Genomic DNA, 12,834 nt, shown 5'->3' on the forward strand with positions numbered 1-12,834 from the left:
TCTTCACACCCATATACAATCCACTGGTCACAATCAGATTATGCAGAAAAAAACGAAAATCAATTAAATGAAAAACTATTGCTAACCATTCAAAACACAAAAGTAAGCCAAGAGAAAGGCTGCGCATAAGACAAAAAAGACACTTACTCACAGTCACAGAAAGAAGAGCAAAAAGGAGAAGAAAAGAAAATATAGATACATAAAAACTATACAGTAAAGTTTATTCAGGAAAAATTAAAAATAAATTCAGGAAAAAGTAAGGAAAAATTAATCACAAGAAAAAAATTTTTGTTTACCAGAATTTTCGAAGGTGCCAAACGAGTGGCATTCTCAAACCGAATTGGGAAGGGTGTTCCATGTCAAATGACACGTAGCAAAAGGATTAAAATCGGATCCTATTGTTGGTGCATGCGGAATTTGGATATTTAGAGAACTACGGAGTTGATACTTTGACCGATAAGATACATGGTCTAGGTTGATGGTGTAGGTTGTTCTGATGTTCTGGTCTAGAAAGATTGATGGTCTAGGTTATTCATTTGTCCTCTAGGCATTATAAAACTACTTGAAACGCTTTTTGTAAATAGACTAATTAAACTTGGTATTTTATACTGAGCCATGTTCATTTTGTAATGTTTTATGTGTCATAGATGTAATTCCGATAATTCGATTTCATTCAGTTAATTCTGTTGCATTGAAAACTGTTTCCTAGAATATATCTGGTCTACACCGTTATTATGAAAGTAAAGAACAACTTTAAATCCCAAAAAGAGCAGAATTTGTCTCTTATATGAACGGCAATGCATTTTTCTCTCCCCCCCTTCTCGTTGTAGAAAGTTTGGAGGATGCTCTTTTGATTGGAAAGTTAAAGTTTTACTTTCTTTATTTCACATCATAAGTAATTTTTACCAGTCCTAGAACCATTAGTGTCCATTTATATATATTTTGTCCATTTAACACCCCTTAGGACATCTGATCGAAATTTCTCACCGAAGTTTTGCTTTCTCTGGGGCTGCTCAATTTTATATTTGCATTTTATATCATGTACATTACTAAATCATGGTAAGGATACAATACATGTAATAATAGAATAAATTGTATTATATATCTAAACAAATAAATGCGCTATCAGCAAATTAAAATATGTTTTACTGGCTTTTTGGATAAATAGAAAGGCAGTTCAAATCTAATATATGAATTTTAGACAAACCATAGACAAGGAAAAACAAGACTAAACTAGAATTTATCTCCTAGAAATCAATCTGTAAGCCAACTGAAATATTTTAGAAAATGTGTTGAACTCTGGAGAACAATTAGTGCCCCTTTGCGAAGGTGTTAAGGATGACCATTTAATCTCCCTTCTTTCTCAGTCCTATTGCGAATTTGCTCTATTTTTGGGTAATGTTATGGAAGATTTTCAATATAATAGATTTAAAGAGAAGCAGGAGTTACATACCTCTCATATAGATCTTAGCTAAGTAATATCATTTTCTATATTCTTAAAAAAAGGTGGTTTTTATTCTTTCCAATCTTATCACCTCTTTTTCCCATGGCTGTAATTGATCACGAACAGACGTGTGATAAGGAGCTTATATTCTAGCATATACCTCCCCCCTTAAAATACATAAACTTGTCAACATTGCTTCCTGAATTTTTTTTTATGCTCGTATTTCCCCAGATTTTGTGTTTACATCCTTTAACCCCTCTCCCTATAAACTTCCCTTAAAGAAATAATACTTTTATTATAATGCAAATTTAATTACTGACATCCTTTCTGATTTATAATTAGCATGAAGACATCGTTCTTTGGTAAGCCTTGCACATAGACAATCTATTATTGTTTCTTTTTGCCGTCTCTGCTTGAGGAGGAGCAAGTCTGAAAACAATTAGAGGAAAAGCAATTCGTATGCTGTATTTAGTGCTTTTACTTATCATTACTTACACTGATATGAGGAACATGCCTTGTCTTAATTTCATATATGTGATAGATATTGATAGAGTGTGTGCACTGAATTTTCATTCAATGGGATTAAGATGGCTAATTATAAGAAGGACTTTAAAATATGTTAAATTCCTATTTCTTTGAAGGGGCGTCAATTGGGGACAGACAGTTTGCCTTCTAAATTCGTTAAATATGCCATAAAATTATGCTCGTTTATTGCTATAGTAAATTGTTAAGATCTTACATGTCATTACAAAATAGAGTATTGAAGAGAGAACTTTGATGAAAATATCACCCAAGTGCTTAGAACACTGATCAGATTAGAATGACGGAAAATGCTTGCAAAAATGTCCAAAAACTTACTACTCAAGTCCTCAGATTTTGTTTAAAATCGTTTTATTCCAAAGATGTAAGATCTTAGCACATTGAACTGCTTTTTCAAAAATAGGGAGTGCTATTACTTTCGTCAAGATTCACCAGAAAAGCTTGACTTTTAACCTAGATGTCAAGCAGCAAAACATCGATAAACCATTCGATGTTCTGTTCAAATACAGTATTACTACCGTCAGAATAGCATCCAAGCCTCTCCCATCCCTGAAAATAATTCTAAACTATTTACAAAAGTCGTGAATTATTTTTACGATTTATATTTTTTAGCATACCGTGTTCCTTTTTTTCTTTCTGATATCCTTCCTATACACCTTATTCGTTTTTCCACCTGAATTGCAACGCTGCACATAAATCGGCCATATTGTTGGCAGGTTTGTTGTGCAGACATGGAACTTATCATGGAATTTCCTGAAATTCAGAAGGCACTGGTGAGTTAATTTTGTTGATAATCTTGTTAATAGCAAGGTTGCACATCACCTGCTTTCTGGATTGATTTTTCCTGAGCTTGGGTTGTAGGTTTAGCCTGTAATAACCTTTATCTGTGCCCAGACATTCATTGACTCCAACATGAAAATTACAAACATGTATTATGGTGCCGAAAAAGGCAAAAAAGTAAACAGAATGATAGAAAGATTTGCCAGTCTCTACAATAATCCCAATATGTTTATGAACTAAGAACCTGGGTTGACTTTCCAGTTTTTAACGAAAATTTGACCCTTAGAAATTAACATTGTGAATCAGTACCAAGAATACTTAGGCTAGATTCTGCTACGAAGGTGATGATAATTGCATGGTTTTTGGGTCAGTGCCCTTCTAGAACTTCCTCTCTGTCCAGCCAGGTTAATATTTTGTGTTCTAACTGCACAGGCATCATGTGGTAATATTTTTGTATATTTTTCTATTCACGGAATATTGAGATAGCTAAGAAATAGACCTACCTCTCCATTTAGAATTTCATGCTGAATCCAAATAAAATAATCATTAACTAATAGTTTGCCGCGAAGGATCAAATTTTATAAATTTAGTTCAAGGATATTGTCAGTTTGTTTCCTTGCTTATTTGCCAGCAGATAAAATAATTGGATGGTCTGAAATGGTATTTTCTGGTGCAAAGTGCTGGAAAAATTTCAAACTTCCTACTAAAACGTGTATTTTTTTTTCATTTGCATCTCAGATTTCTTCGTAGGAAAGCAAATAATTTTAAAATAAATATTATGCCCCCCCCTTGGTGACGGCCCTGCCCCTGACTATGTCCCTGGGCCTTGCTATTACCAATAACTAGATTGTGAATATATGAATACAAAAAAATGATTTACTTATAGAATATAAGCTATTTGGAATTGATTTTGAAATTGAATTCAAATTAATTATTCAATTAATTGAGTTAATTTTATTTGATGAATTCAATGTGAAATTAAATTTGACTAATTAATTACCTGAATCGATTTTTGTTCCATGAACATAATGGATACAATGAAAAGTACAAGTGAGTTTTGCAGAGTGAGCACATATTAATGAAAAATTCGGTTATGTTCGTGTTGTGACTGAGAATTTATGAGTTGACCTAGCTGAGAAGGGCGCCATTTGAGGTTTTGAGGAGCTCAGGATCCCCCTCCCTCAGTTTCTGTCCCTAGAACAGAATCAAAATATGTTTTTTGGAACCATTAATTAACTTTGTAGGGTTGCAGGGGACAACTTCGGTGCCCCCGCACCTCAGCACCCAGGGCAGCTTCCCCCTTTGCCCCCCCTAGTTCTGGCTCTGGTTTTCGTCAGCTATCAGGGAGATTTAAGTCCATTCCGAGTAATTCAGCACGTGGCAATAGTCCTCTTCCTCTTCTGAAAACTGACCTTGATCCTAATCTGTTTTGCTCCTGCTTTTCCTTCAGCAGCAGGATAGCTGCATTTTTTCTAACTTTTCCTTAGGCTACACCAAACACAAGAGTATAAATTTGTATTTTTAGCACTCTGGTCTCCGGTGTCTGATCTCAGGTCTCCAAAAAAAGTTTGCTGTATGTCTGTCACACAAAAGCATACCAGAGTACCTAAAAACATAATTTAAAGTAGTGGCATGTTTAGGGGGGCCTGGGGCCTGGGCCCCCTGAAATTTCCCAAGATTGTCAAGACCAGTCCAATCCAGTTCTTTTTTTTTTATTAGTCTGGAGCTGGTGCCCCCCCCCCAACCACTGATTTAAAGTAGCCCATAGTAGTTTTACTCTTCCAACACACTCAGAACCTTATAAAGTCATTTCATACCCAAAAACCATACTCAGCTCTCCTCAGTTTAACTGGTTAGGCCTAGGCCTATGTCTATTTGAAGGACAAATCAGTACAAAATTTGTCAACTCTAATTTTTTCATATTTTTTAGGGCCAGTGGTGCAGAGATCTCTATATTGTCCCACTTATCTCAGACAATCTTATTGAAGATTATTACAAAGCTTCAAATTCAGCCATCCGGCAACTCAAGAGAAGCTACAGCTTTTTGGTGGAGCAATATATTGACCTGGAGACTGTGCATATTTGAGAAGTGGAAGGACTTTTCGGAAATAAAGGGTTAGTGATAAAAGGGAGTTGCTATCGCAGTTTTAAAAAGAGGGAAAAGCCACATTCAATCAAAGTTTATCTTTCATGTGACAGTCAGATTATCAACAGTGCTTGTTCATGCGTTGCTGGAAGTGTTTTTTGCAATCACCTGGTGTCGCTCTTGAAAGTTATCAGTTTTTATGCAAAGTCTGAAGTACAAAGAAATCCCCGCCTGCCTGAGCTGCACCGAGATGTCTCAACAGTGGAATTACATGAGAAAACGGGATCTTGAGCCACAAAAGGTGATGGACATTGACATTCGCCAAGTTCGGGAAGGAGGACTGTCAACTCCAAAGACAGTGCAGCTGTATGACCCGCGGGTCAGTAAAGATGATTGTCTCAGTCTGAGATTGCGAGTTGCGCAACTTATTTCTTCCCTTAGCCCGGCTGTATCTGCATTTTCAGGTAGGACAGAGTTTCTGTTACATAAGCTTTGTTTATTTTTGTTAATGGCATTTTATAAAGGTAAATCTGATTCACTAAAGCAATTTTATTTTACTCTCAGAAACAATGACTTATGTATAAAAATTATATCTTCAAATGTAAGCTGTACCTGGACTTGGGATCCTGAGATGGCTCTCATGTGAACATTTCGATGATGAGGAGAACTTTTTTCTTTGCATTTCTCTGCTCTTCCTTTGGACAGCTTTCTGGGCTTTGGACTGGGGAATGCAGTAGCTGCACGGTTCCATGCATTAAGCATGCTGTGAGTTGCTGTTTTGACTTGCATCTCAGAAGTTTTGCTCTAGGACTACCAGGACACATGCCAAGGAATAAGACAACAGATAACAAGTTCCAATAAAGCAAAAGGGGTTGTCGTACAAGTTTATCTAAGGTTTTACATGGGCTTTCATGGTTGCAGAGGTCAAAAGCGTATATTAGGGGGGGGGGGCGGGACAGGGGCGAGCACCCTCCCTCTGAAATCTGGTAAAGTTTGTCATAAATGCCATCAAATTGGAAATTTTCCCAGTCAGAAGGGGGCGACGGCGTTCTTGTAATGCCTTAAATTGCTTATTCCAGACTGTTCGAAAACCCTGGAACTTATCATCAGTTGCGTAACTAAGGATGGGTTGGTACATTGCACCAGAGGAATTTTTCTTTTTTCGTTTTTGTAATAGAGAGACTTGAAAATGCATTTTCAACAGCAAAATTAAACTTTTTGGGACTGACAGGACAATTCATTAGCAATCTTCACCATCCAATGGTCGTCAAAATAGTATGGTTGGCACAGAAGATTAGGTCCTATAGGCGGGTGGCATTAAGGAGCCAAAGAGTAATTACTTGTTCATAGAAAGAAAATGCACGCTTTAGTGGTAAATCCAAAAATGTAGTGCTTCCTGCCAGAAAATACTTTTCTATTCTTGACTATTCACCAACTTTATTATGAGCAGAAAAAAAATAGAAAATGACATTTCCTACTACACATTTACTTAAAACTTAGACTCTTTGCACAACACTAGTTTTAAGATAATTTAATCCTCAAAGATAGGTGTAAAAGAAGTAAATATATGGAGTAGTACACTTTTTAGTGATACATGGTTCTAAAATTTCCGCCGCTTTGCAGCAGAAAGCACTGCTTTCAAACCATCTTCTCGCCCGAAATAGATATATTTACCACTTCAAACCTCAAAATTTTCTGCAGATTTGACTTTGTCCGCACATTTTCGTCGTCCCTTCCTAAGGTGAAGGAATTAGGATGACCTTGCCTATAATTAAAATTGCTCGAGACAAGGAAGTACTTTTTACTTCTTCCCCCCCCCCCTCCTTTCATCGTAAATCCTGGATCCGTCACTACGATTAATACCATTTTTTGCTTTCTTGACTACTATATTATGTAGACTGACCCCCCCCCCCCCGAAACGAAATCCTGGCTACGCCGCTGCCTCTGTCATTTCCAGATTGATGCAAGCACTTTAAGTTTGAAGTCTAAGGCATGCCAAAACTTGTATTTTTGTGTTAAGTAGACCTTTAAAAAACGATTTTCTTGCAGATCTTTTGAAAGACGGCATCGAAAGAAGAGAATATTCCCAGGCCAAGCTTGTTCAGAATAGATTATTGGAATGCCCAGTGCTGTCAACATTGACCAATCATCTACAAGTAGATGATCCTACTTGTAGTATTATAACCAATCTCAGTGTTGTAACCAGTGCATTGTTCAAGGCTGCTGAGTTTCCTGATTTTCCTGTGTATGGGCGCACAGGTAGTTACATATTGACAAATCCTGATCCGAGACAGCAGCGAGTGATAGACTCTTTAAGAGTGTAAGCATCAGAAGCCAAAGAAATTGAAAAAAAATTCTCGCTGACAGGCTGAAAGTGAAACGTGGTTCCGTGCAAGTAAGTTTCGACTTACCTCCAGCAAATTTGTTTTGGTGGTGAAAACGGTCACTCTTTGGAGCAAAAAATCAGTTTCGTCTAACTTTGAAGATTTTTGGATATAAACCCAGCTATAAAGTGGGGCAGGACGCATGAAGCAACTGCTGTTCGAATTTACAAAAAAAAACTAAGAAAAAAAGAGGAAGGGACGTTGTGGTTACGGACTGTGGGATTGTGATACCAGCTGAGTACTGGCTTGCCACGTCTCCTGACAGACGTGTATTTGACCCATGCGAAAGAGACCCACATGGCATTATTGAAGTCAAGTGCCCATATAGTCTTCGAGACAAAACTGAGGAACAGTTTTTAGCTGAATGCCCATACCTCCCATGCTTGAGAAAAGACCACCACTAATATTATAAGATCCAAGGGCAACTTGGTATTACTGGACTATCATGGTGTGACTTTGTATCATGGACAAAAAATGTTATACTAATACAAAGGATACCTTTTGATAATGTTTTTTGGGAAAATGAAGGCAAAACTCTGACTGATTTCTATTTCCAACATTATCTGGAATACTTGTCTGAGCTTCTGTAATTTGAGGTCCTTTGATTAATGTGATAAACCTTTTCAACGTATCCAGAAACCACGAAAGAGAACCCCTCAATGGCACCAGTTACGGAAAAAAATTTCTTTGCGAACAAGTTTGAGTTGAGTTTCGCGACGCTGATTGGTTGACGCTCAAGTTTCAGTAACGGTCCATGTTGCAGAAGCAACACTTTTCGGAAAAGTCGAAGTAATGTATTTCGGATTCCTTTGATTTTTGTGAATCAGAGTTCCTTTGATTTATGTGATTATGAGTTCCTGTGACTATAAGCATTCTTTTTTTTTAACCTATATATATATATAAAAGAACTAACTAAAACCTATCTTTCATCAAAAATACGGCCACTAGTCAAATCCGTTTTCTTTAATCTGGCTGGCTACTTTCCTTTCCATACAAATTGATAAATTATTCTTGTTATTTTCTTTAATGTTGTTTTATTCGGTAGAGAAACTGTTGCAGAATACTATATTATAGGGCATACAGAAATAACTACATACGGAGCCTTCTGGTGTATAGTTAGACTTCAGTTGTCTCCATAAGAAATTGCCTTTTTTACATTGCTTCTAATTTCATTCCAATTTTTTTCTGCGTTTTCTTCCAACTGTTGTTGAAAACTGTTCCAAGTGCTTTGGTTTCTTCTTTGTTTGGTACACCATGCACGAAATCTCTATCCTCATCTCCGAAAATGGAAAACGGAATTTTGATACCAATAGATACATCAAATTAATCAAATTTTAATGCTGATTTCAAATATATAGGTTTCATCAAGTTTAGTCCTACATATCAAAAGTTACGCGCCTGAGAATATTTGGCTGATTTTAAAAAAAACTGGGCCAGTGGTTGATGGCGACTTGCGTATCTGCAAATGCGTGATTTTAATTTTCGTTGATTACATATCTTTATTGAATTTATGGGGATTTGTATTTTTTGTTAAATCTTTTATTGAAGTAAAAGGGATTTCAGATGGTTTGTGTCGGGTTACATAGTGATAGATCTGGAATTAGAAATTTTTGTTACTTTTTTTTGTTCCTTTTACTTTTACGACAATAGTTAAAAGTTTATTGGAGTTATTCGTTGATACATGTAAATTAATTCACATCTATTTCACCACTCTACGTGTCTATCATACTCACATATGCTATAATTTTTTCTTGGCTTTCACTTTATTTGTGTCTGAAAGGTTAATTGTTTATGGGTTTATCTTCTTAGTTTTTCTTTTTGGCACTTTATATTTGAGAAGAAATATTTAAAACATTTACAGATTGCGTTTCCCGTGTAAAATTGTTCGTGCACGGTTCTTCTTATCATGTACGATGGGCTGGTTCCGACTTATTATAAGGCATAGCACTTTTCTTTGCAGGTGGATCGAAACTGAATCTCATAGTCTGTTTAAACATTGTGACCTTGATCTGTTTTTAAGGTACACAGTTGTCGAGGGATTAATCACTGGGATTATTATATTAATAGTTGAGTTGGGTTACCTTTTGGGCACTTTATCATTGGGAATTTCTTAATACGCTTACAGTTTGTGTTGCCCATATCAAATTTTTCGTGCGCAGTTTTTCTTATTATGGACGATGGGCTGGTTTCTAATTAATCATAAGAGAATTAGCACTTATATTTACGGATGGGTTGAAACTTAATCTTGGGGTCTGTTTCAACATATTGTCTTTGATCCGTGATTAAGGTACGTAATCGTCGAGGGTTTAATCTCTGGAGTTACTTTAGGTCTTCAGGATTTAATTGTTGGGTCTTCAGGGCAATCATTCAGGAACGATTTTGTAGTTTTTCGACATGCCGGTAGTAGTGGCTTGTCGATTATTGTCACTTTTGGGATCATTTTTGCAATTTTACGATATGCAGATCGATGGGGTGCTCAAGATAATTATTTGACGGATGTTATGTAGTTTTACGACATGCCGGTCGATGGGGTTCTCAAGATAGTTATCGATAAGTCGTTACGTGATATGCTGATCGATAAGATTTTTTAGGGCAGTTTTACCTCGTGACAAGTTGTGGTAACTGCGATTATGGTCACAACACTGTATTCTGTGATCTTGCTTTTGAGTACTCTTCGTTGGTTGACGAATGATGAAAATAGATGCTCCTAGGCTGTATCTGTACTGGGTTGTATATATGCAAAGATTGACTTCCATTAGGTTGCTCCAATTCCTGGAATAGAAATACCTCGGCAGAATCACATGTTCTCTATAACGGGTAGGTTACAATTCATAAAATCAATAGTATATAACATAATTAGGCATACTGAACGACAATTATAATTCGAAAAAACAGTTGTAGGCGATTACACTGATACTTTTAAATCAATTAAAAAAATGTTGAATTCAAGAGAAATCTTTGCATATGTCTTGGCGTCTTTCCTGTACTTATTTCAAATATATTGCATTACTTTCAGACAAATTCAGTAACCTTTAGAAAAATGATTAAGTCAAAAAGACTAATACAATATTGAATTTGGGCAACAATCCTAATATACACTTTAACGTATATTGTTGCATTTATTTCATTTTGAGCTTCCTCTAACTGTTAAACATTCTACATTAACGTTTAAACTATCAGACAGTCCGTGGTAACGAACTGTTAGCAAGGAGCGACCCGGCTCAATAGTAGCCGAAACTCGGGTGATTACACTGATACTGTTAAATCAATTAAAATGTTATTGAATTCAAGGGAAATATTTGCATATGTCTTGGTGTTTTTCCTCTACTTATTTCAAATATATTGGACTACTGTCAGAAAAATTCAGTAACCGTTAGAAAAATGATTTAGTCAAAAAGACTAATACTATAATAAATTCGGACAAAAATCCTAATATACATTTTACCGTATATTGTTGTGTTTATTTCATTTTAAGCGTCCTCTAACACTTATCTAATTCTAAATTAAAGTTTAAACTATCAAACAGTTCGTGGCAACGAACTGTAAGTAAGGAGCTACCCATCTCAATAGTAACCGAAACTCTAAAAACGATATTTTAATACCAATAGATACATCAAAAGAATCAAATTCTTGTGCTGATTTTAAATATATAGGTTTCATCAAGTTTAGTTTTAGAAATCCAAAGTTATGAGCCTGAGAAAATTCACCCTATTTTCGAAAAAAGAGGGAAACAACCCCTAAAAGTCATTGAAATTTAATGAAAATCACACCATCGGATTCAGCGCATCAGAGAACCCTACTACAGAAGTTTCAAGCTCCTATCTGCAAAAATGTGGAATTTTGTATTTTTTCCCAGAAGAAATATCACGGATGCGTGTTAATTTTTTTTATTTTTTTCCAAGGGGTGATTGTATCGATCCAGTAGTCCTAGAACATCGTAAGAGTACTCATTCGAACGGAAATCAAAATTTCCAGTGCCCTTTTTAAGTAACCAAAAAAATGGAGGGAAACTTGGCCCCCTCCCACGCTAATTTTTGTCCCGAAGTCATCCAATCAAAACTTTGAGATAACCATTTTGTTCAGCATGGTCAAAAATCTAATAAATATGTCATTGAGGATGACTTGATCACCCACAGTTCCCGGGGGAAGGGTTGCAAGTTATAAGCTTTGCCCATTGTTTACATATAGTATTGGTTATTGGGAAGTATAAAGGCGTTTTCAGGAGGGTTTTTTTCCTGAAAAAATTGAAGTTATCAAGTATTTTGCAATACGTTGTATAGGTTGCATCAAGACATGGCTAATTGTAAACAGAGAAAAGCCAAGACAGATAGTCCAAGTAATTGAGAGGCAAATGTTTAAATGGCTGGGGCACGGGTTGGAACATTAATAGAATTATCCATTAATATAATGGAATTATAACCTCCTGTAGATGTACTTGGGACATTAATGGAAAAATCCACTATATTTGGGAGTAGCTTACTACTACTCCTGACTCATACACAATCATTTAAAAACTTTCCAATCCATTCTTGGGATACATCTGACTCGACATGGAGATTATCCTGGAATTGTGATGGTGGTGTTAATAACGGTATCTCCATTTCGTCGAATGAAATGCTGGTCCTTAGTATTGATGGTGATGAGAGTTCCAATGCGTTTATCTAAAAAATGAATGTGAAGTTATTTTTTCTTTTACCCGAAAAAGAATATTTGGATTGTCTCTCTCTGTTTCTGTGTGTGTGTGTATGTATTTGTGTGTGTATTTGTATGTGTGTGCATGTACGTATGTGTGTGTGTGTGTATGTATGTGTGTGAATGTATGTGTGTGTGTGTGTGCATGTGTTTGTTTATGTTTAATATGATGCTTCAAGTTTAACCTGGTATATGAATGAAAAATTATGTCATATTTTTTATTCTTTTATTATTTTTTTTATGGGGATGAGACACTTCTATTAAGCTGAAAAAAAAATATTATTTTCACTGTTTAATAACCTAAAACTATAGAAGGGGAAACCCATTATTACTTTTTTACTTCTTAATTTACTTTAGATCTTAACATTGAAAAGTTAAGTGTTTGTTGGCATTAAAACATTGTTCACAAACACACACATTTAATAACTCACTTTTTCTTCTTCTTTATTTTATAGCACGCACACTGGGATAGATACACACAGAGATAAGAGAGAGAGAGAGAGAGAGAAGATTCAAATTTTCTTACGTAATCACGAAGAGTTGACTGGTTCCATGGGTACATCAGGTTGATAGATGTCAGCTTCTTTGGATGGGGCTACAGCTTGCAGAGTTGCCATGGCAGCATTGTAGTTGGCAGTTGCTTGGTGTATGTCTGGTTTGATTACTAATGGTCTTGGCCAATGACCATTGTGTACAACTGTAGGTCTCTTCACTATGACCAAAAGGGGTCACTTCGTCCCCCTTCTCTTCTTTGCGGGTAGGGGGAACTCTGGGAAATCCTTGAAAAAAAAATCAGTTTTTTTTTCCTGAAAAAACATTTAATTAGAACCCTCAGTCCTCACCAATAGGGATAGGGTAAGCACAAGATTGTGATTTAGAATTTAAATCAAAAGTGTCATTCTTTTTTT

The 12,834-nt window shown here is 35.9% G+C and overlaps 1 protein-coding gene across 1 annotated transcript; it reads left to right on the forward strand.

The window, feature by feature from the left end:
- Window positions 1-4,761: 4,761 nt before the first annotated feature.
- On the forward strand, window positions 4,762-11,899 carry LOC148946768 (uncharacterized). The gene is made up of 3 exons (XM_089096421.1): window positions 4,762-5,314; window positions 6,900-7,109; window positions 11,664-11,899. Exons 1-3 carry the CDS (start codon window positions 5,050-5,052, stop codon window positions 11,897-11,899), a joined length of 711 nt encoding a protein of 236 aa, XP_088952547.1. The 5' UTR covers window positions 4,762-5,049.
- The last annotated feature ends 935 nt before the right edge of the window (window positions 11,900-12,834 follow it).

Source organism: Artemia sp. Qi Xiang Cuo, chromosome 11 (assembly GCF_049724085.1).
Source record: "Artemia sp. Qi Xiang Cuo chromosome 11, ASM4972408v1, whole genome shotgun sequence".
Classification (NCBI taxonomy): domain Eukaryota; kingdom Metazoa; phylum Arthropoda; class Branchiopoda; order Anostraca; family Artemiidae; genus Artemia; species Artemia sp. Qi Xiang Cuo.